Source organism: Astyanax mexicanus, chromosome 3, assembly GCF_023375975.1.
Source record: "Astyanax mexicanus isolate ESR-SI-001 chromosome 3, AstMex3_surface, whole genome shotgun sequence".
NCBI lineage: Eukaryota > Metazoa > Chordata > Actinopteri > Characiformes > Acestrorhamphidae > Astyanax > Astyanax mexicanus.
In genome coordinates this window covers 5,977,501-6,003,433 of record NC_064410.1, presented here as the reverse complement: position 1 = coordinate 6,003,433, position 25,933 = coordinate 5,977,501, and the positions used below count along the sequence as shown (strand labels likewise).

The window sequence follows — 25,933 nt, the reverse complement described above, 5'->3', positions numbered from 1 at the left end:
ATCTAAGCAGGCTCAAACCTGAGTTCAGTGAGGGCAAACAAATCCACTACTTTAATATAACAGACCACCAATCTAGAGAGCTCTGTGTGTGTGTGTGTGTGTGTGTGTGTGTGTGTGTGTGTGTGTGTGTGTGTGTAGTAGGACAGCGGAGCGGTGGGGGTTGCCAGTTCTCTGTTGAGCAGAAGCATCTGGAAACATTTATGTATGCACTGAGAGAGAGAGAGAAAAAAGTTGCACTCCCAACAGTTACATCACTCAGAACACACAACTTCCCTGCCCCCAACACACACACACACACACACACACACACACACACACACACACACACAGATACACAAAAACACCCCCTCTTTAACCACCCAGCCCCCCCCAGTAACCCAGTACGATTTCCTGCAAATTCCAAAGTCGGATCCTGGCTGGAACATTTCAGTGTGCCACGTCACTCCGCTTCCACCGTCCATCCCGGCTACACTCGTCCTCTCGCTCTCTCGCTCCGTCTCTTTCTTCAAAAAAAAAGTTCTAGCTCTCTGTTTGTCGGAGTTCTAACGAGGACGACGAGGACGTTTTCGGAAATCTGCTCTGAGGGACAGAAAGCGCGTCGATCACTCGGAATTGTGTATAGTGTGTGTATGATGTGTGTGTCTAAATGAAGACCCTTACCAGGCCGGGGACCAGGCTGGGGACCGGGCCCGGGATACACACACACACACACACACACACACACAAATACACACAAATACACACAAATACACACAAATACACACAAATACACACACACACAAACGCACAAGTGGTGACACACACTCGTCGGAACCGACCTCAACCTGGTGAGCCTGCAGCATGTGTTTCAGTTTATTGCAGCATTTAATGCTATTTTTTTTTTATGCTACAATTTTACAATAGCCAACTTCCGAACTTTCTTTCTGTGTTCTGTTTGGAGTAAATCTAAAAATATATTTAACAAAAAAAAATACAGAAAATATATATATATATATGTAAATGATTAAGAGTAAAAGTTAACCATATATTTTAATAGGAGGGCATTGACAATGAAAAATAAGCTGGATCATTTTAATTTAATTTAATTTAGTTTAATTTAATCAAAAATCAGTATAATATATCATTCTAAAAGTGTTTGCTATTCCTATTATCAATAATGCATCTTTATATTTACTATTTCTAATGTAAATCTGACTATTGAAAAACTGATCTTCACACTGAGCTCAAATGTCTTAAAGAAAGGAACAATAGAAATGCTTGAATGAATTCATAATTACTTAGAATGAAATAATTTGGAACCACTTTAAAATAAAGCTCCCTTATAAAGGGGTTTATAAATAGTTTACAAAAGGAGTTTATTAATGGTTTTAAATGAAGCTGTAAATACTTAATAATAAAAATAATACATTAATAAGCACTTATAAACTAATAAACACATGAATAGAGAAAAAAAACAGTAACAATGACTTTTTTTAACATATAATAACATAAAACAATATAGAAAGTAAAGGGATTAAACTAATGATTGAATATGTTATTATAGTTAAATGAATAGAATAAAGTAATTAAGAGAAATAAAAAAATGACTGATGGAAAAGACAAAGTACGATCTAGTAGCATCTAGTACGATTTATTTTTCTTTTTTTTTAAGAGTTTTAACAGTATAAACAAATGTGGAATTCATGTGCTTAATTCAACTGCTTATTAATGGTTTATAACCTTTTATTTAAATAATAATCATTATAAACTCCTTTATAACCTATTTATACGACTTTTCTTTAAATCCAGGTTTTTGAATGACATCAGCTGAAAGCTTTACTGTAATAAACCTTTTTTAAAACATTTAAAACATAAAATAATTTGCATATTAATTTTTTTTTAGATCCATCTACAGCTCTATCTTCTGGGTATCTTTTTTTCTCTTTTCTGAAACCTGCAAATGCAATGCTTTGATCTTACACAGCTTTATCTTATTCAATCAGAGTGTGTGTGTAGATATTTGCACGAGTGTATTTTGCACATGTGTGTGTGTGTGTGTGTGTGTGTGTGTGTGTGTGTGTGTGTGTGTGTGTGTGTGTGTGTTTGTGCACACGTGCAACTGCTTTATCAGTGTGCTGGAGTTGGAAGTTGAACGTTTGCTCTTTTCTCTCCGTGTTCAGGGCAGTGACCTGCGATCCATCCAACCGCTCTCCGGCCCTCCCCCTCCCCCTGCCTCCCCCCCGCCTGCCCAGTGTTCAGACTACCTGTTCATCATGCTGCAGCTGAACAGTAGTCCGCACATTGGTTAGGCTGGGCCGGGACACACACACGCACGGGATACTGCAGCTAAACAGAGGGATGGAGGGCTATACACCCCCCCCCCCCCTACAGTCTACGCCTGGCATTAGGCAGGCATGGAGCTTATTGGTTTAAATGTTTATCTACTCCTTAGTGTCCTATTGTTAATTCTTTTTAAAGGAGTCGACATACTGTGTGTGTGTGTGTGTGTGTGTGTGTGTATTTGCACATCTGCAACCTAAAGCAGCTATCAATAACATAAAACAATATAGAATATATAGTATAGCTATAGTATATCTATACATAAGATACTATCCATATCATCTACAGCATACTATAACATAGTATAAATAGACTAATAAAAACTTGAAGATGAAAATTAAACCGGAATTAAATTCATTAAAAATGTGTGTCCATTTTAAACACTTTTCTCTTGTTTCCATATATGTAAATACAGTCTGAATATTTAACAATACAATATTTTTTAACCAATATTTAAAATTTATTACAATTCAGATGATCAGATTTTACTGTTTTACCTACTTTATTGGTTTTACTGAGCTCCCGCTACAAAAAAAAAAAAAAGTTCTTATTCTTCTTAAGATGCAAGTTTTTATAGTGGATATTTAAATGTAAAGAAAAGAATTAATGTAAGAAATTTAAAATGCAATTATATTTATATTATTGGTGTTAATTCTAATTAAATTCTAGAATATACTTGTATGGGGTGAGGGGAGGTAAAAGCCAACGTGGGGCGCTGGAATAAAGAATATTTTACTAATTTTACTTTATTATAAACATCTCAGCTTGGTTGTAAGGATTTCTCAATTAGAATTGATTTGCTGAGTATAAAAGAGCTTTTTCACACCTGTAGTGTTATATCGTGATATATCAGAAATATATCAGAAATATCGTGATATTAAAAATCCATATCGTGATTATAGGGAATTTCTGTCTTAAAAGTAGTCTATTATTATTTACTGTGAAGCTTTAGGTGTATTTATTAGCAGACTAGCCAGGATGCTAAACGTTTTTCTTTGTCTGTAAGTTGGTGTGATATGGTGTGATACACTGTTTATTAATTCTATAAGGAATATTACCTATATTAATTCAGCATTCAAAGTTTGGTACTGGGTATTGCCTGATTGGTCAAATTGTGTCTATTGTAACGGTGTTAAAATTTAAAACAGGGTTCATACACGTTTTAACCTATACATTTCCATGGCTTTTCCATGACTTGTCATGGCAATAAAATCTTTAAAACATCAGTACAGAACTTAATAATAAATTAATAATAATAAAAAACTTTAAAATATGACATTTTACTAGCTGAATAACATTTCTGCATATTTGGTCTGAATGATGCCAGACAGCATTAAATCAGCATTTTTGAGTGAATTTACAGTTATAGCGCAGCTGAAACTCCAGTCACATGTGATTTGCGATTTACCCAAACCAAAACAGCTTTTCTCAGTCGATAAAGGAAAACAAAGGTTTAAAAATTAAAATAAAAATTTCTGTTTTTTTATTTTTTTCAAAACTTATCCAGGCCTGGAAATTGCTAAGTTCAAATTCCATGACTTTTCCGTTTTTTTCATGACTGTACGAACCCTGATAAAATGATTAATCAGCCCACAATTCCAACCAAGTTCTGCGGTTTCCTCACCTCTTCATCCTTGTACCAAGACAGCGACTCGGCGGTCAGCACGAACCAGTACTCCTTGGATCCTCCCTTCATGATGCTGATGTTGATGGTCAGCCAGCCCTTGCGGATGACCTGTGAAGAGGAGAGCAGGGTGGGGAGAGTGGGGGGGGTAGTGAGCAGGTCAGGAACTGGTGCTGAACACATTCAGCTTCATAATAACACACCTCTCAGTCCAGCAGGGCCTGTGTGTGAATGCAGGAAGCCTCGCAGGAAATCAAAAACCTGCCCAAACTTACCTACTCAAGAACAGCAGACTGAACATCATGTAAATCTCTGTATAGAGCCAAACTACAGTTCTATCAGAACCAGTATAACGAAGTGAACAATGTCATATTTATTTCTACTTATTTCTACACTTTTCCTCTTACTGAAAATGTAGCCGATCAGCAAAGACATGTTTGGAGATGGAGGTTTGCTCCACTATAAATAATTTTATTATTTATCAATCTGTACAAAACAAACGTACAGTCAAAGCTTTAATAAATGTTTGCTATCTGTGTTGTAACTGGTTTTTAAGGGTTTACAACCTAATTAATAACCAATAATAAACTTCTTTATAAGCCTTTTTAAAGCCATTTTAAAGTGGTTTCGCTAATTTTAACATAGACTCTATTGTTTTCTATTGAAACCAGGTTTTTGCAGGACATCGACCAAAAGCTTTACTCTAATAGACCTTTTTAAAACATTTGAAACATAAAATACTAATATATATATTAATTTTAGATCCATCTATAGCTCTATTTATGATCTAAGCACTTCCAATTCTCATATATTCTGAAAGCAGCAATGTTTCTACAATACAGACTATATACAGAAATACAGACCAAACAGTATTTCTGTATTTAATGTTTGTCAGGCCACCAGGGGGCGACCTACTAAAGTAAATCCAAAATCCAACATTTTTCACACTGGATTGTAAGGCGTTCTATCAATGAATGTCTTTTTTTTTTTTAGTCTATTTCCGTACATAAAACACACTGGATTTTAAAGTGCATTTTATGCGACACTAGTAAGGAACAGGGGTGTAATCATGTTTTCCCTCTAATTCAGCAGGTCTCGCTTCTCGGTGGTGGTGGGTGGTGTGGTGACTAACTGAAGTAAAGCTAAGCTAAATAAACAAAACTCTAATTCTTAGAAAAGCATTTTTAAAATTAATTTCACAGATTAATATCCAGCCAACTGTTTATTTGGGTGAGTAAAGCTCTTCCGTTTATTTACAGTAAGCTTTCCAGATATTTCCAGATATCCACTTTAGTTAGGATGCAGCAGCATTAGCATTAGCAACAAACAGATAGCGCTAGTTGGACTGACAGTGTTAAACTGAGAAACCCTGAGTGTTTTGGTAAGTCAGGGTGATATTAGCTAGCGGTTCGTTCCACATAGCTTGTTTTAACGCTGTAAACACACAGGCTACAGTCCGATATTCTCACCTCTGAATGGCAAAAGAGCTAGCGCTTAGCTTGGTTAGCAGCTAATGCTAATACTGCTCCAGCCTCAGTGCTGGAAAACTTAACTGAAACTCCTGTATAACACCTATGATTTTAAATGCGCCTTTATGCGGTTTATATGGAGCATTTGAGCAAAATTATAGTTTATATATGATAAAAATGCCTCAATACCTCAGACATACTTTCTAAAGCTTTTAAACTCCAGTTATAAACCTTGTTAACATGCTCTGGCTGTAACTCCTGCATTAGCTCACCAACCTAGCATTTAGCTCACAGTAGCAGTAATGCTAGTTAGCATCGTTACTGCCTAAAACCAGAGGTGTCAAGTATCTAAGTACAAATATTTTACCTTATTTAACAAATAATTTACTTTAGTATTATTATTTTTTTTACTTTAAGATAAATGAGTGATCTGCTCATGTATTTGTGTCATACAAATGGGCTATATGTTTACTTGTTAGCTACATTAGCAGAAGCTAAAAGAAGCAAACTCCAGATACCAATCATGTCTGATTATATAGGAGTAGTAAAAAAAAAATAATACTGTACCATAAATTCAGATTTTATATCTTAGGAAATAAAAAATAAATGTGGCTATTTTACAGTACCAGTCAAATATTTGGACATATTTTCTCATTCAGGGTTTTTAATTATTTCTCCTACATTGTAAATGAATAATAAGGTCATCCAGACTATGAAGGAACACATAGGGAATCATGTAGTTACAAAAAATAAGTGTTAAACAAACCAAAATACTCTGTGAAGAAGCATTTAGTTGCTTCTTAATCTGGGCAGCTGTTAACTTCGAGGTTTCTTTTTTTTTTTTTTTTTTGGTGCTACTTTCAAGAATTTAAAATATAAAAAATTTAAAACTGATGAGTTTTTTTTATTTGACCAAATTGACGTCTGGAATATAATCAAGAGGAAGATGATAACAGGCCATTAAACCAAGCTGAACTGCTTGAAATTTTCCACAGGAGTCCAGGCATAAAGTTATACCAAAAGCAGTGTGTAAGACTGGTGGAGGAGAACATGCCAAGATGCATGAACACTGATTAAAAACCAGCATTATTCCACCAAATATTGATTTCTGAAATGTTCGTAGATTAACGAAAAACATATACCTATAAATAGCTAAATCAGAGAAACTAATTCAGAAACTGAAGTGGTCTCTTAATTTTTACTTTACTTTTTAACTCGTTTTTTTTTTTATTTGAGATCTAAAAGCTCTGCATCTTTTTTTTATTTAACTGTTTCTCATTTTCTGAAAAACCATGCTCTAAATGATATCTATAAATATTTTTATTTGGAATTTGGAAAAAAAAATGTCTGTATTTTATGGAATAAAACAACAATGTTCATTTTACTCAAACATGTAACTTTAAATAGAAAAACAGTAGTAGTCTCTTAATGTTTTTTCCAAAGCTGTATATATTTTGTATAAACTCTTTTTAATATATAAAATAAAAAACAATGAATTGGTGTCCAAACCTTCAACTAGTACTGTAGTACTTTAAGCTATTAAAGTAAGGTAAACAGCTAAAGAAAAACTATGATATAATCATGGAGGAGAAAATTAATAAAGAAAAAAAATCTCAAACTACATGCAAAGGGTTTGTCTGTCCTGACGCTCAGGACAATTCCATCCACACCAAACGGAACTCTACAGGAGAAAGGTCAGGGGTCGGCGGTGGTATGTTAGGGTTAAAGTGGTCAGTGGCCAGTAAGCTAGGCTGCACACTGTTAAAATGTTAAATCGGAGAGGGGGGTTAGTGGGTTAACGAAGAGCAGACACAGGCCTAAAACAAACCTACGGAGGAGAAATCGAGAGATTATAGATTATAGATGGGAAAGAGAGAGCGGGGATTGAGATAAAGAGAGAGAGAGTATTACAGTGGTGAGCATTAGAGTCATACGAGGAGTGTAAAGAGAGAGGGCGCTAGAGAGCGAGGTGGAGGGAATACTGTATCTGTTACTAAATAACAGGACTGATAAATGAAAAGGACTACAAGCTGTAGACAGGTCAGGAAAAAGCAACACGCTCCATAGCGCCCCCATGTGGGGTCGATTTGTTCTGGGTCACAACCTGTGTCTTTGTCAAAACCAAGCAATGGAAAATCTGATATGAAGTAAGATCTAACTTCTTACAATACCCTATCCAACATTCTAAAGGTTAGTCTTAGTGTTCCTTTTCCAGGGTGGACCTGATAAGTGCCAGTTCCACCATGCAACATTTTTGTGGGTCTTTGCGAATGCACTTGAGGATACCTGAAGGACTACAAGTAATGGAAAATCTGTTACCTAATTTCCAACACTAACCTTTCCTATGTTCTAAAGGTTACTCTTGGTCTTCCTTTTCCAGGGCGGACCTGATGAGTGCCAGTTCCACCATGCAACATTTTTGTGGGCCTTTGTGACTGCACTTGAGGATACCTGAAGGACTACAAGTAATGGAAAATCTGTTATCTAATTTCCAACACTAACCTTTCCTATATTCTAAAGGTTACTCTTGGTCTTCCTTTTCCTGGGCGGACCTGATGAGTGCCAGTTTCATCATTCAACATTTTTGTGGGTCTTTGTGAATGCACTTGAGGATACTTAAAGAAACTACAAGTAATGGAAAATCTGTTATCTAATTCCTTACACTACCCTATCAGACATTCTAAAGGTTACTCTTGTTTTTTTCTTTCCCAGGGCGGACCTAATAAGTGCCAGTTTCATCATACATTTTTTTGAGGATACTTAAGGGAACTACAAGTAATGGAACATCTATTATCCAATTTCTTACTCTAGCCTTTCCTATATTCTAAAGGTGGTGAGCAACTTTTTTGGATCAAGAATTATGTATTATAATAAAATTAATTAACAATGAATTCACACTGAGGTGACTTCATATTCCACTTCAACAGAATCCTAGTGCAATCTACAGCCTCATAAAGTACTGAATCATAGGTCGAGTGAATCATAGTGAAGTGAATCACTGTGAAATCTGAGACAACCTGATTCACCGAACCATTAGAAAAACAGAATCAGTTAAACCTTTTAAACCATGAATCAAAATCAAATCAAAAGGAATCAGTGTAATGTGAGACTTCATAATAAACTGAATCATTTTCTATAGATTTGAATCAAAAGGAATCAGTGAAATATGAGACTTCATAATGGACTGAATCATTTTCTATAGATTTGAATCAAAGGAATCAGTGAAATATGAGACTTCATAATGGACTGAATCATTTTCTATAGATTTGAAACAAAGGAATCAGTGAAATATGAGACTTCAAAATGGACTGAATCATGATCTAAATAACTGAATCAAAAGGAATCAGTGAAATGTGAGACTTCATAATGGACTGAATCATTTTCTATAGATTTGAATCAAAATGAATCAGTGAAATATGAAGCTTCATAATGAACTGAATCATGATCTAAAGAACTGAATCAAAAGGAATCTGTGAAATCTGAGACTTCATGAAATCTGGAAGTACTTTGTTCATTCTGGTATTAAAATGAGCAATACTTTCAACATGAGTCAGTTCGAACTGCATTTGAATCAGACCACCACCTCTCCCTTCCTCCCTCCCTCCCTCCCTCCCTCTCTCTTTTGCCGGAGTCCTCCAGAAGACTGAGAATGAGTCAGAGAAAGGAAAGAGTCAGTGGTCAGAGTGCGCTAACACAGACGAGGAACAGACGAGGAACCGGAACACAGAAAGCTCTAGTTACTGTTTGCCTTGATGGGAAACACCTGGAAAACTCTTAAAACTGTTACTGTGTGCGTTTGTTTGTGTTTGTGGGGGGTGCAGTAGAGGACAGAAGTCAGAACAGGACAGCAGAGGAGAGGAGGAGAAGGCCTAGACTCCACACACTCATTCACACACTCACTCACAAACCAAATGTGTGTGGAATGCATGCTATTAATGTGGCTAACTGATGATAATCACAGCAGCCTTGTAACAGCTCATGAGCGGAAAATACTCCATTCTTAAACTCCTAACAGCCCAACCATTAGATCTACATTTACCTCAAAATACTAAAACATTATTCTCTCGTAATATTACAAGATTAAAGTCGTAATATTACGAAAGTATAAAGTCGTAGCATTTAGTTTCAAAGTGAAATGTTTTATAGTTCTACCTTTCTAACCTGGTAATTATTAATGCTCTAGTAAAACAGTCAGATAATACAGTGTCCAGATTTTGCCGTGGTGGAGTCCCGGTAGCCCAGCCTTTGGGGCATTATTTTGTCAATAGAGTTTAGATCAGGCCCCAAAAAAACTAAGAGTATCTAAAGTGTACTTTGCAGAAGTTTTTTGCAGCATTTAAGTCCAGGTTTTGCGACCAAAGGAACATAAATACAGTAAATTCCAGTTATGAAAAATCATGATCTAAAGAACTGAATCAAAAGGAATCAGTGAAATATGAGACTTCATAATGGACTGAATCATTTTCTATAGATTTGAATCAAAAGGAATCAGTGAAATATGAGACTTCATAATGAACGAAATCATGATCTAAATAGCTGAATCAAAATGAATCAGTAAATACGAGACTTCATAAATGCACTGAATCAAAGTGAATCAGTAATATGAAACTCCATAATACACAGAATCATGATCTAAAGAACTGAATCAAAAGTAATCACTAAAATAAGAGACTTTATAATTCACTTAATTATGAGCTAAAAAACTAAATCAAAAGGAATCAGTGAAATTTGAGATTTCATAATGCACTGAATCAAGATCTAAAAACTGAATCAAAAGGAATCAGTGAAATACAAGACTTCATAATGAACTGAATCATGATCTAAAGAAAATATCAAAAGGAATCAGTGAAATATGAGACTTTATAATGAACTGAATCATGATCTAAAGAAAAGATCAAAAGGAATCAGTGAAATATGAGACTTTATAATGAACTGAATCATGATCTAAAAAAAAATCAAAAGGAATCAGTGAAATATGAGACTTTATAATGAACTGAATCATGATCTAAAGAAAAGATCAAAAGGAATCAGTGAAATATGAGACTTTATAATGAACTGAATCATGATCTAAAGAACTGAATCAAAAGAAATCCTCAGAAATGGTGTTGATCAGCTAAAGAAAAAATAAAAATGAGAACAATAGAAGTTCAGAATTCAGATTCAGAAATAAAGACACACACACAAACAAACACACAAACAAACACACAAACACACACACAGTATGATTGATTCAAAAGTGAAGAGTTCGGCCCACAGTCCTGATTTGATTCAGTTTCCTTCCAGCACCTCCTCTACTTCCCACCCACAGTGGTGCCACGGCAGATTCCTCCACAAGGCAAACTCGACGCCCCCTGCAGGAGCTGCCAGCACTCAGCCAGATAACAGGACAACCAAGGCTTTACTTTCACAATAATGCATATAAACTTAATCAGGCTCAATTAAATTACAAAAATATAAAATTGCTATTAATTATTTCCTGCAAATTAAGAGCAGGGTATAAATAAAGACACTCCGGATAGGATTGCAATAAATATCACATTATATTAAATAAACGATGTAACTGAATTACTTAAAATGTTAGTAGCAACCACAGAGTAGTGTTCAATTACATGAATTACTTGTGTGTTAGCTTAACACTCTTACAAAAGTTTGCATCTACAATGGGTCCTTTCAGTGATGCCATAGAAAGAAAAAAAAAACTTTTGATTTTGTTCTAACTGATATAACACTTTTGTGGACAAAAGTCTTGAGACACCTGCTCCTTTTTTCTGAACTGCTTGAATTTTTTCACCAGTAGTAAAGGCATTAAGTTATCCAAAATCAGTGTGTAAGACTGGTGGAGGAGAACATGATGCCAAGATTAATGAAAACTGTGATTAAAAACCACCAGAGTTATTCCACCAAATATTGATTTCTGAACTCTTAAAACTTTATGAATATAAACTTGTTTTCTTTGCATTATTTAAGGTCTGAAAGATCTGCATCTTTTTTAATTCATTTAATTTCATTTTACTCAAACATATACCTATAAATAGCAAAATCAGAGAAACTGATTCAGAAACTGAAGTCGTCTTTTATTTTTTTCCAGAGCTGTATGATGAACTAAACCCTAAACCATATTTTTCTATAAATAGCTGAGATGTGTTTATTTATGTGTTTATTACCTCTCCCACATAAATTTTTTTTAGAGATTTCCTAACCTTTAAAAAAACAACTGTGCTATAGGCAGATTGACAGATATGTCAATCAATAATACCACCCCTCTGCTACTGCCTCTAACCACTATCAGAGGCACACTGCTGCTGTTGCTGCAGCTAAGCCAATCAGCTCTCTCTCCTGTCCCACCTCTAAACCCATACATCATCCAGTGCCCCTCCCAAACTACCCCAAATGACCTTACATTTGAGCTGAGGGTTGAGTCAGCAAAATAGTTTAGTGGGGGTTTAGTGCCCTTTTAAAAAAGCTTCAAAAAGTTTTAAGTAATGTTACGGTTCTTCATTCTCAAAATATGAATCAAAAGTTCAAAAAGGCTCATTTGTGGCATGGCTTTAAAGATCCCTTTGTAGCACCTTCATTTTTTTTTTAAGAGTGTGGTTTTATAAAATTGTATAAAATGTTGAAAACTGAAGGCTGCTACCGATTACTGGCAACAGTACACATGACAAAAATTAGCCAATCACATTCCTCCCAGATTTTGTATAGAGTTTACAGTTTACAGCGTTGGAGGACTCTCTACCTTCTCTGGTTCTCGTAGCCCATCTAGCTGCAGAACAGAGGAATGACCATCAGACAACCCATCAAACCATCACATAATAAGGATTTTCCTCATAATAAGGAGTGTTTCCCTAAAAATCCTATGAAAACCCTTTGAAACCCTATGAAAAGCCTCAGTTCTTCTGATTGGCTGAGCCCTGGTGACCTGGCGATTGCTTGGGGCTTATTGGGTGAGGGGTACTTACCAGTATTTCTCCCTGCGGTGACGGGAAAAGGGGGGGCGGTGGGTCAGTGAGGAAAAAACAAGCAAAGCAAAGAAGAGGAAGAAGAAGAAGAGGAAGAAGAAAAGGAAGAGAAGGTTCCAGAGACAGTGTTCCAAAAAATGGAGAAGAAGAACAGAATTTTTGTGTTGGAAGAAAAGGAGAAGAAAAAGAAAGGGAGATAGACAAGAGACACAGAGAAAGATTGAGATCGAGACAGACAGAGATAAATACAGAGGGACAGACAAAGAGAAAGAAAGAGAGAGAGAGAGAGAGAGAGAGAGAGCAAAAGAACACAGAAGAGTTACATGCAATTAGATTAACTTGCAGTATGACAAGAAAAATCAGCTTTATCATAACGGCTGCTTCATTGTCTCAGTGGGAATCCATGCACATTGTAAACCAACATTTCTATAAAAGAAGAAGCAGGTGGAGTTAATAAAGGCATAACAGCAGAACAACACTGTGATTACTGCTGGGGTCGATTTTCATGCTGCGCTGAGATTCATGCCTGTTCAGCACCATGTTGCATGTAGTAATGCAGTAATGCAGGGGTAGTAAAAGCGCAGTTCGGGGGGTAAAGAAGGCTAAAGGAAGGCAAAGGGGGCACTTGCTTTAATCAGTCATATCGATAAACTCTTACGTTTATAGTTTTAAGCCCTTTTTCAGACTGGACTAGTTGATCAGGGAAACATCTACCATGTAAATATGTGGTTAAACTCTTTTTTTAATAATGAAAGATTTGACGGTTCTGTCCCTGAAACGCTGTCTCACATGCGCACATAGATACCTGTATTAACGTCTCCTTCTTCACCAATAACAAAAACCCTCATATTTGAGAGACGAGTCGTAGCTTTATAAAGGGAAATGGATGAGTTTGTTAGCAGCTCATATGTGGAGCATCTTTTGCTGGAGTGGAGAAACAGCAAACAAAGCTGTTTTTTTCTGCAGCCATAGCTGCACAGCTGCACCAAGAGATGTGTGGGTTTGAGAGCGCTAATGCTAACACTAATGCTAATGCGTAGAAGCAAAGAGATGCATGAATTCTGGTTTGACCGTTCACATTCATGTCGCATGTTCATAATTCAGATACGAATAAGATTTAGGACCATATATGAAAGTGACTCAAATCTGATTTTTAAAAAAAAAATCAGATTTGGCACGTTCACACAGCCATGAAAAAATCTGATTTGAGTCACTCCAGCCTGGTAATGTGAATGTATTTACAAAATTCAGCACAACACTGGCAAGCCCACTGAGCAGTGAGTAATTCTCGGGCACGGATTGTTTAAACGTAGTGTAAGTGCAGGTCAGCAGGGGAGTGGGGAAGGGGCAGAACTGTGCACCAGCACGATTTAACCAAACTGTGCCTAGTGCGAGTACACCCTAAGTTTGACACTATCTGGATAACAAGTGTGAAATAGAGAATTACCCCAAGCAACTGTCACATTCCGAATAGGGCATAAGATGCTATATGTACTACTTCAGCTGAAACTTAAAAGCCCCAAAATATAAAAGATGTGCTTCACATACACCATTCATAACAAGATGTTTATATGTCATATACATAGCGGAACATGCTATGTGGGTGGAGTGGGTCATTACAGGCAATGGTCAATTGAGGGCAATATGTTAATTAGTTTAAAGGACATAGTGTAGGGAAGGGGCTGGGTTTTGTAAATAGGTGGAGGTCATGGATCCTCAGATCCAGAGGGTACAGGAAGTTAAACAGGACTAGTTACAGTCTGTTACAGAGAGGTTCCTAAGGGGGATTGAGTAAATGGGGAGGGGAGTTGGGAGAATGAATGAATGAATGAATGAAAGTACCTGATTTGGTATAGCCCTTTTCTTGTTCACATGTGGGTTTCTCTGTTGAGCACTAGAGAGAAAGACAGATAGAGAAAGAGAGAATAAGAGAGAGAGAGAGAGAGAGAGAGAGAGAGACGGAAAAAATGCACAAATGTTACACTCCAATTGTAACACTTCATTAAAATACTAAATTAAAGTTTTTTATTATTTTTTTTTTATACTTTTATCCAATATCCAATTGTGCCACCCATTCAGCTGCTAGCCAGCTGTATATCCCCTATCACTAGTGATGCCACAACACCAGGAGGGTGAAGACTAGCACATGCCTCCTCCAATACATGTGAAGTCAGACTTCGCCTCCTTTTGAACTGTTGCTGAGGCACCATTACCTAGTAGCATCACAGCGCTAACGCTCGGAGGAAAGCTCTCTCGGGGCTCCGGCAGCTGAGGGTAAGCTGCATGACAGGGATTCGAACAACCAATAACGGCATTCATTCATACTAAAGACCACAACTAGACATTTTTAAATGAATAAAAAAAAAATTACAGAACGAGACCTTTGCATAAAAAGATTATATTATACTATATATTAATAGTATATGTTAACAGATGAAGGTGTTTCACTACTATTATGAGTAAAAAAAAAAAACATTTCTTTCATTGCTTTGGTAACAATATTACCGAACACCAAACTGGAATCAAGAGACAAACAGATGGACAGACAGACATCAGACAGGGAAACAAGCTAAAAATAGGAGGAAGTAGCAAAACAGCAGCTAATCCCACAAACAATCTTCCTCTTTTTTATGTTCTTTAAAAAGATAAAACCACAGAAATCCTGCACTGACGGCGACTTATAACCTTAACCTATCAGCACTCGGCTCAACACTACTGACTGGTGTCACATGCTGCCCTGCGGGGTCAAAAGGCAGAGGCTGAAGGACGTGTGATCATGTGGGTGTTGTTTGTTCGCCCACCTGTTGGTGCTGCACCCGGGCAGGGTACCGTCATCCAGCCTTCGGTGGTCTAGACTGAAAGATGACGTCACGAGAACCGTTAACATGGCTACCTAACATCAGACCAGGCTAGAACACTCACTGCATGCGCCTGGGGTCACGTGCACAGCGAGCAAGGGGTCAAACAGGGCCTGGGGGGGGGGCACGCCCAACACTGGCTCAGTGCCAATCAAATGCCAAAAAGCCTCCTGTACTGTACATGCAACCAGCAACCTCCGCTAATGAATTGGGCTTTGCTGGTATGGACTGAAAACCATGCCATATATATATATATATATATATATATATATATATATATATATATATATATATATATATATATATATATATATATATATATATGTTACTCATGTTAGCCATGTTAGCTTTAACGCTAACTGTTAAATTTAGACTTTCACATTATGTTGTTAACAAACAATAGATGTCAGCAGTTTCCAATAGTATACTATAGTATATACCAGGGATGGGCAACTGGCGGCCCGGGGGCCGCACACGGCCCTCGTCATCACTCAGTGCGGCCCGCGAATAGATCAAAAATAATTTCATAATTTCATAATTTAAAAAAAAAAAAAAAAAAAAAAAAAAAAACGTAATTCTACTTTTGACCGCTAGAGGGCGCTGCCAAACAACCACGAAAATTGACATTGACATGCAGTCCATTGTGAGCCAGCAGGCTAAACCACAGCTCTCTCATTAGCTTCAATAAATGTTGGGCCTCTGTGGTCTAGTTTTCTGCTATTATTGAATGAGCTATTTGCAATCAGTTTTTAAATCTTTTTTGTTCTTTGTTATAAATGAGTTCAAATGCCTTTTGCACTTTTATAAGCAAATGTTTTGTCCTTGTTGCTTATGAAGGACTTGTTATAATGAACTTATTTTACACAGAGGAACTACTGTATTTGCAATCAGTTTTTTAAGCAAACTTTTTGTTCTTTGATATGAAGGACTTCCTTTTTGCACTTTTTTTAAGCAAACGGTTTGTCTTTTGCCGTATTAAAATGCATTAATATGCAGAAAATAGTTGTTGATAAATGTTGGTGCTGTAAACATACAGATATAAATTCATATAAAATTTGTTCTTATTGAAAATCATTTGTAGCGTTTTTCATATTCAATTATTTGAAGTGCGAGGTCATGTGGCCCTCCAATGGTCATGCTGAAAAAAATGTGGCCCTCTCCATCATGGAAGTTGCCCATCCCTGGTATATACTACTAGTGCATCTCAAAAAATTTGAATATCATTAAAAAGTTACTTTATTTCAGTAATTCAGTTCAAAATGTGAACCTTTTTTATTATATAGATGTATTACATCACTGTTGATGATTATGGCTTATAGCCAATGAAAACCCAATGAAAAATCAGTGTCTCAGAAAATCTTAATATTATATAAAACCAATTGGTACTTATGGACTTTTTGTGGGCAGCGTGCCAAGTCCTGCTGGAAAATGAAATCCGCATCTTCCTAAAAGTTGTCAGTAGATTGAGTGTGTTCTTTCTGAACATTGCGTTTCCGAGGAGATCCCATTAATAGAATTGGTCTACCAACTTTATTTAAAAAAATTAAAAAGAAAACAAAAAACAACAACAACAAAAAAAGCAGTATTTTTATTCCATTTATCTGTGCAGATATTTAAACTTTCTTCATATTCTTATTCTAGTTTCTGAATTTTCCTAACTAGCAGAAAAAAACACCTCTGAAAAAAACATCACAAGAAACATCTCAGCCAGCCTGTGCTAATGCGGTCATGCTAACAGTTCCCTTTCATCCACAACCAGTCATGCAGCGAACCCACTCGTGGTTAAAGTAATGTCTTTGGTTTAGCGTAATTTGGTTATGCCAGACCCTCCACACACGTATGTACATCCACATCCAAACTCTACAGAGAGGGGGGTCGGTTGCTGGATCGAGTCCAGACTACGTGCTACATTAGTACCAACCTTTGAGACACTTAAGCCCCAAAGACCAAGACCTGCAGAACAAACAGTGAATCAATTCAGGAGATCAATATAAAAACACATACTTGGCAAATCCAATGAAGTCCTCATGGTTGGTGTTGATGTAGGAGAGCTCGATGTCAATCAGCAACAGAACCTGAAGAAAGATAAAAGCCAGTAAGATATTTATCTAAATATATATCACAATATACAGCTCTGTAAAAAAAATATAAGAGACACTTCAGTTTCTGAATCAGCTTCTCTGATTTTGCTATTTATACGTACATGTTTGAGTAAAATTAACATTGTTGTTTAATTATATTATATAAACTACAGACAACATTTCTGCCAAATTCCAAATTATAAAAATTGTCATTTCGAGGATTTATTTGCAAAAACTGAGAAATGGCTGAAATACAAAAAAAAATCAATATTTGGTGGAATAACCCTGGTGGTTTTTAATCACAGTTTTCATGCATCTTGCATGTTCCCCTCCACCAGTCTTACACACTGCTTTTGGATAACTTTATGCTACTCACTCCTGGGGCAAATATTCAAGCAGTTCAGTTTGGTTTGATGGCTTGTGATCATCCATCTTCCTCTTGAATATATTCCAGAGGTTTTCAATTTGGTAAAATCTAAGAAACCTATAATTATTAAGTGGCCTCATTTTTTTTTCAGCGCTGTATTAATTAACTTTGCAATGTGTTCCCCTATCCTACCTACAGTATATGTTCAAGCTCGAAAGCCGACTTAGTGTTTTAAATGTATGGGCTCTCTTGGAAGTCTACCAATGAAGGGTGGAGCTACAGGGGTTGGACAATAAAACAGAAACACCTGGTTTTAAACCACAATAATTTATTGTTCTGACGGACAGTTCTGGTGGAAACAGGAGAGTTGAGGTGCACGTTGAATTCTGCCGTGATTTGGTTTTATGTATTTTTGGATACAATCCCGGTTAGCACCCGAACATCCCTTTCAGACAGCTTCCTCTTACAGTGTCCACAGTTAATCCTGTTGGATGTGGTTGGTCCTTCTTGGTGGTATGCTGACATTACCCTGGATACAGTGGCTCTTGATACATCACAAAGACTTGCTGTCTTGGTCACAGATGCTCCAGCAAGACGTGCACCAACAATTTGTCCTCTTTTGAACTCTGGTATGTCACCCATAATGTTATAGTGTGTATTGTAATATTTGGAGCAAAACTGTGCTCTTACCCTGATAATTGAACCTTCACACTCTCTTCACGCTCTTACTGGTGTAATAATGTGCAATTAACGAAGATTGACCACCAGGCTGCTCCAATTTAGCCATGATGAAACCTCCCACACTAAAATGAGACAGGTGTTTCAGTTTCATTGTCCAACCCCTGTAATTCCATAATAATGGTACAATACATAAGATGGCCTCTATTTCTACTCTATAAGCATGTCTCACCTGGTCCTTGGTCTTGCCCTCTCGTTCTCGGACGTGTGTAGTGACGATTCTCTCCGTCTCCTCTCTGAGTCTGGGGTAGGAACCCAGCTGTGGACACAAACACAACACTGCAGACGACAGCGTACATACACTGAACACACACACACGTACACACACACACACACACATGCATCCGCACGCACACACACGCAGTGCTGAAGGCTGCAAGCCTGCAAAAGCTGACCACAACCACATCCAACCACAGAGCATGCACTCCCTCCTCTCAGATCAGGTCAGAACAGGTCAGAGTGAAAGAGTGACACACAGTGTCTGGATGAAACTCAGGGTGGAACTGCTGTATGTGCAGGTTTGTGGGTGAGCTGACAAACAAACACACACACACACACACACACACACACACACACACACAGCTCAGGAAAAAAATTAATTACCACTGAATCAGTTTCTCTGATTTTGCTTTTTATAGGTTTATGTTTGAGTAAAATGCAAACATTCATTTAGAGCATTTATTTGCAGAAAATGAGATATTGCTGAAATAACAAAAAAGTTTTCAGACCTCAAATAATGCAAAGAAAACAAGTTCATATTCATAAAGTTTTAACAGTTCAGAAATCAATATTTGGTGGAATAACCCTGTTTTTTAATCACAGTTTTTATGCATCTTGACATCATGTTCTCCTCCACCAGTCTTACACACTGCTTACTCCTGGTGTAAATATTCAAGCAGTTCAGTTTGGTGGTTTGATGGTTTGTGATCATCCATCTTCCTCTTGATTATATTCCAGAGGTTTTCAATTTGGTAATAAAAAATCAAAGAAACTCATCATCATTTTTAAGTGGTCACTTGTTTTTTTTTTTCCAGAGCTGTATATATGTATATATGAATGCATACATACACATTCACAGTAATCACATGAGCAACCGGCTTTCAAAGCCTTCACCATCAGCTTGAAAGAGGCCGTTAATGAAGCATGGAGACTGCATGGAGTCTAAAGCAAACTTTGACACAATGGTTAAAATGTGAAAATTATATTTTAAAAAAATGTAACAAAACTTAAATGTAACGATAATTATGAAATTAGAGAAGTCCACAGTTAAAGAGTGCATCTCAAAATTAATTAGAATATAATTGAAAAGTTACTTTTTTTTTTCATTAATTCAGTTCAAAATGTGAAACTCATATTATATAGATGTATTACACACATAGGGAGATCTATTTTAAGTGTTTATTTCTTTTTTTGTTCACCAATTGATCCTCTACTTTTAGCAGTGTGGACAATGTGCCAAAATCCTGCTGGAAAATGAAAACTGCATCTTCGTTAAAGTCGTCAGTAGCAGAGGGAAGCATGAAGTGCTGTAAGATTTTGTGGGAAAACAAACACCAGCAGATATCAGACATGTATCTCCAAACCACAAATCACTGATTGGTGGAAACTTCACACTAGACCTCGAGCAGTTTGGACTGTGTGTCTCTCCACTCTTCCTCCAGACTCTGCTCCCTTGATTTTTTTATAAATGCAATGTAAAAATTTACTGATGATCAGTGATGGTTTGGAGAGACATGTCTGTCATCTGCTGGTGTTGATCCACTGTGTTTTATTATCAAGTCTAAAGTCAGTGCAGTTTTGTTTTCCCACAAAACCTTACAGCAGTTCATGCTTCCCTCTGCTACTGACAACTTTTATGGAAATGCGAATTTCATTTTCCAGCAGGACTTGGCACACTGCCCACACTGCCAAAAGTACCAATTGTTCTTAGATAATATTCTATTTTTCTAATATTCTAATACCCTGTGTGTTTAATACATCTATGTAATACATGAGTTTCACATTTTGAACTGAATTACTGAAATAAAGTAACTTTTCAATGATGTTAGCTAATTTTATGAAATGCACTAGTATATTTAGGTCTATAGGTCTTTCATGGCTGACAGTAATGGCTATGGCCGAGTTGCTGGTGTGTTAGTGGAGTTAATGGCAAATGCAAAGAAAGAATCAGAGGAAAGACCTGGATATAAAATAAAGGCCTGCTAGTTCCAGAGCTTCCAGGTCTGGTTCTGGAAGATCAGGGCCCAGTCCAGCACAGTTTGAGCTCTAATTTAAAAGTAGTGATGGATTAGAGGTGGATAATATGATGATATTTTATTGCATCCTGATGAAATGTCTTATTGTAATGACAATTAATACACAAAATACACTAGAATAAACATATAATGAATAATTATAATTAAAATTAATTAGGAATCAAGCTTATTTTGGATGATTTTGGTCACTGTACAAATTATGGAACAGTATTTAAATGTATTAAAATGTGTTTTTTTTTAAGGAACTGTTGCTTTAATTAATTAATACAACATTTTTCGCAAAACTGAGCCGATGTACGTTGAGGCACTAAGCTCAATCAAACGTTTGGGCAGCAAAATAAGCAAAACAACCAAACAGTGCTGGACTGAGGCCCTCCAGAACCTGGGCTGGAGAATCCTGTACTAGCTGAGGTCGAAAGGTCAGGAAGAGACTGAAAAACGAGAATGAAAGAAGAACGAAAAGAAGCTGAAGAAAGAAAAGAGTAAAAACAAGAAAAGAAAAAGTTTCAGGTCGCAATCCTCGCCCTTTCCACAAGGTGGCAGGTGAACCCCCGTTGCTACGGTAACAGTGGTAACAGGAGCCCGAGGGTGGTGATCAGCATGGCGCAGAAGCTCCCCGGTTGCTACGGCTACAGCAACTGCTCCAGACCTAGAGCGGCCTCAGCGCGACAGGGTTTCTATCTCCAGCACAAGCAGAGGTGTAGAGCTGAACTATAGGGCTGGGTACTGCCAATTACATCCCAACATAATACCATCACAAACCCTGAGATCAACAGATTCTGACTACAGTAATTAATACTCAAAATACAAACTGAACTCACTATTAAAGCTTGTTAAACCTGTAGATAAATGAAGCTGTGCTACTTGAGAAGCGCTCCTGAGGTAAATTTATGTGTAGAACAGCTCCACTGAGGAAAAAGTTGGAATAAAACTGCACTACTGAGATAAATGTCTAAAATGGCTAAAGTAGCACTGCTTAAGTAAAGTTCTGATTAAAGCACCTCTACAAATGTATAACTAAAACTGCACAGCAAAGGTACATTTATTTTATTAGAATAGCACTACTGGGATATCTGAACAGAATAGCACTGCTGAAGTAGTTTTCTAATTACAAATTGCACTATAAGATACAGTTAAAATCCTTTAATTTTCCCAAAAATTACTATCGGCCTGCTGCTAACCCACTAGTGTCGCATAATGCGTCTTATAATCCGGTGCGCTTATAGTGCAAAAAATATGGGGAACAGTTGTGCTACTTGAGGAGCACTGCTGAGGTAAATTTATGTGTAGAACAGCTCTGCTAAAGAAAACTTTGGAATAAAACTGCACTACTTGGGAAAAACGCCTGACTAAAGTAGCACTGCTGAAGTAAATTTCTGATTAAAATACCTAAATGTATGATAAATGTATGACTAAAAATTGCACTGCGAAGGTACATTTATTTGATTAGAACAGCACTACTAGGGTAAATATCTGACCTAATTTGCACTGCTAAAGTAAATTTCTGATTACAATTTTTTTGCACTATAAGGCGCAGTTAAACAAAAATTACTATTGGCCTGTAGTCTGCTGCTAACCCCGGCTAGCACTGCTGAAGCAGTATTAGCATTAGCCACAAACTGCGCTAAGCACTAGCTCTTTAACAGTTCAGAGAGGATTTATCATGTTAAAACAAGCTACATGGGAGGAACCGCTATCTTATATCGCCCTGGCTTACCGGGAGTTCCTCAGATTAGCGATGTTGATGTTACCTAGCTTAGCTTTACTTAACTTAATGAGCCACCACCACCACCCAGCTGCAAGACCTGCTGAATTAAAAGGGAAACACCCCTGTTTACTAGTGTCGCATAGAAAATAGACCAGAACATAGACGTTCAGACAGTGTGCCTTATAATCCCGTGCGCCTTATAGTGCAAAAAATATGGGGAACAGTTGTGTTACTTGAGAAGCACTGCTGTGGTACGTTTATGAGCAGTACGTTTATGAGTGCGTTTAACATCTCTACTGAGGACAATTTTGGAATAAAAATGCACTACTTGGGAAAAATGTCTGACTAAAGTAGCACTGCTGAAGTAAATTTCTGAATAAAATAGCTCTACTGAGGTAAATGTATGACTTAAATTGCAGGGCGAATGTACGTTTATGCTTAGAAAAGCACTACTTGGGGAAATATCTGAATAGAATAGCACTGCTGAAGTAAATACCTCTACTGTAATCACCTGGAGATCAACTTGAATCTCCACCATTTTTATTAACTGTCCTTTGTAAACTACAACAGTAATATCCAACAGTAATATCTTCCTAAAAGCTGTGAAAATTTGTACTCAGCTGATCTTTGCAACGATGATGCCAAACAAGGCATAGTCGTATGTTAACATAAATAAGATCTGAGGAGACCCTAGCAGAAATCCAACCCTACAGGAAGAAGATGAAATAGTCGATTTGCCGATATAAACTCAATTCCCACCGGATCTCCAACCCAATACCTTCAGATATAAGAGTGCGGATAAACACAGCCCTAGAAAGAGGGAGAAGGGAGGAGAGGGTGATAAACGGAAGGCTTTGGAAGCTAGCTGGCAGCAGAATTCAGCCTGACAGGGCGGGAGGAGGGAATTTTCCACGAAAAAGACACATTTTTTTCCCAGTCCAATCAGTGTGTGCGCTTGCTTCAACTGGGAGAGCCCAAGGAGGAGTCATGGGACGTGATTGATCAATGGATGGATCAATGGATGAGGACGTGAAGCTGAGGGTGGGTGTTGCCAAAGAAAAGGTGTGGGAGGGGCTGATCTCATACAGATGGGTGCTGATTGGGTGAATGATGGGGGAAGGTCTTCTAGTCTCCGGTTCAGGTGCACAGCCCCTCCCCCTTTTGTTTAGGGAACTGGGAAACCTCCAGTTTACCTTGTCGGAACACTTCTGGACGAGGGTGGCGATTTCAGACATCACCATGTCGACGCACTTCAGACTCGGCTCTCTGAGTTTGCGGATCTGCTTTTTCACGATGGCCTCGAAGGCGAGGTCAGGCGTGAACAACCCGGTTCTGAGGGGCGGCCGGGTAAAGAGGCATTGGGTGAAGGGATGGAGAGAACAGTCGGGGAAGGAAAAAAAAAAACAAGAGCAGATAGAAAGAGTACAAGGAAGGAGGAGAAGAAGAAGAGGAAGAAGAAGAAGAGTTTGTTTAGTTGGTTAATCACTACTCATCTATAAACACACAAGAAAACCGGTCAAAAAGAGAGGCAGGCAGCGTAACCCTTAACCCTTGACCCGTGACCCGATGTAATGGATTAGCAAATCTAGCAACGGAATGATGACGCATATTATTATAAGAACATTACAGAGAAGGAGTCACCAAGTCTACTCCTGCAGATCTACCTTTCTGGAGACTTTAGGTCCAGTCATAATAAACCCAATCAGTAACTTGTCTAATAACTGGTTTCAGAAGTGCTTGATAAACGTTTTAAACACATTTTTGATACGTATAAACACCTGAGTGTCATCAACTAACTGTGAGTAGGGGCTACTAGTGGGCCAGTGGTCTAAAGCGCTGCCACTATGATTGGGAGATCGCTGGTTCGAATCCCAGTTAACATCTGGGTTCAAGCCAAAAAGGAAAGGGCAGAAGAGCATAGACCTCAGTAACCTGGCAACGCCAGTGTCTAATTACAATACACCGCAGGCGGTGGCTTTTATACTGTGAACATCAGTATCAGAAACACTGTGTTTCACACTATTATTAAATTTTCCTAAAAATCGCCAGTGTGTCTAATAATCTGGTGCACCTTATGTATGAATTCTACCAGTCAAGTATTCAGGACCAGTAAAGCCACTCTGCTGAAGTACAGAGTTATACAGGAGTTTAAGTTTAGTTTTAGCATTTTTTTTTTTTAGTATTAGCATTAGCCGCTAGTTGCACAAAAGGCTAGCTCTTTTGCCGTTCAGAGGCGACTCTTATCAGCCTGTAGCTTGCTGCTAACCCCAACTAGCACTGCTGGAGCGGCATTAGTATTACTTACTAACAGCGATGGCTCTTTTACAGTTCAGAGGTGAGTATTATTGAACTGTAGCCTGTGTTAAAATAAGCTACGTGGGATGAACCGCTAGCTAATATCCTTGGCTTACCAGAAAACTCAGGGTTCCTCAGTATAGCCCTATCAGGCGGCATTAGCCACTAAGACCTGCTGAATTAGAAGGAAAACATGGCAACACCCCTGTTCCTTACTAGTGTTGCATGACGTTTCTTACAATCTGCAGCCCCTTATAGTGCAAAAAATACTGTACATCATATTCAAATTATCCAGCCCTATTTTGGTCTTACCAATATAGTTTGCTCACAAACGATTCCACACCCATCCATGGGTGGAGGTTTGAGGGAAAATAGTGCAATAATACACTTTTACAACCTTTACAAAGGTCCTAAATGTGGTTCTTTAAGTGCCACAGAATTACTCTGAACTACAAACCTTTTTTATTAATAGTAATCAAGCGAAGGTTCTACAGGCGTCAGTGAAGTTTAAGCAGGGTTCCTCTGGCATCACTCAAAAACCAAGGTATAACTGATCCTGTTTGGGATTTTTGGATTCGGGTTGGACATGAAGTCTTCAGTAAGGTGGACCTCCAGATAGAGCGTTGGTGAACTTTATGGACTAACCCTTGAACGTAGACCATCAGCCTGCCCCCCTTTTTAGACCCAACACGAGTGGGATTCCTCGGCACAAGACCACCACAACACCCCACTACACGACAGCAGGACCTTGCGCACAGGGTGGCCGGCAAGCTGAGGGGGGGTCACACCGGCAGGACTGCAGCTAACTCTACACTTCTACACACACAGTCTACACCGCTGCCTCCTGCCTCCTGACTCTACACAGTCCTGACCCTACAGAGCCCTGAAGGCAGACCAGAGAGAGAGGCTCCCCCTCCAGCCCGCTTTCAGGGCGGTGTGACCCCGGGGAGAGCGGCCCGCCCCCCGTGGCCGGGCCGAGGGGGCACTGCAGTACCTTGTTGGTGCACTGCCTGACCGTGTTGATGAGCTCCTGAATGACCAGATCGATACATTTGAGACACGGCTCTTTCAGCTTTACGATCTGCTTTTTCACGATGGCCTCAAACGCCAGGTCTGGAGTGAACAGGCCAGTTCTGAGAACATACAGGGAGACACACAGCCAGCGTGACAAAACACACACATACAGACAGACGGACGGACGGACGGACAGAACAGAGAGGAGAACAGAGGATGGACAGACAAAAGAAGAATGAAAGAAAT

General features: G+C 38.1%; 1 protein-coding gene across 7 annotated transcripts in view; it reads right to left on the bottom strand.

Moving 5' to 3' along the window:
- dnm2a (dynamin 2a) overlaps positions 1-25,933 on the bottom strand; it is an 82,356-nt gene that overhangs the window by 22,911 nt on the left and 33,512 nt on the right. For 2 of the 7 annotated variants that reach the window (XM_049475756.1, XM_049475754.1), the window contains exons 10-15: positions 25,668-25,806; positions 18,588-18,674; positions 17,234-17,304; positions 14,214-14,265; positions 12,149-12,175; positions 3,944-4,054 (exon numbers count right to left, since the gene is read on the bottom strand). In XM_049475756.1, the coding sequence (XP_049331713.1) occupies positions 3,944-4,054; positions 12,149-12,175; positions 14,214-14,265; positions 17,234-17,304; positions 18,588-18,674; positions 25,668-25,806 (487 nt within the window). Of the gene's footprint in view, positions 1-3,943; positions 4,055-12,148; positions 12,176-12,371; positions 12,384-14,213; positions 14,266-17,233; positions 17,305-18,587; positions 18,675-23,571; positions 23,711-25,667; positions 25,807-25,933 lie in introns of all 7 variants that reach the window. The other 5 variants (XM_022668018.2, XM_049475755.1, XM_022668017.2 and 2 more) reach the window with 5 other exon arrangements.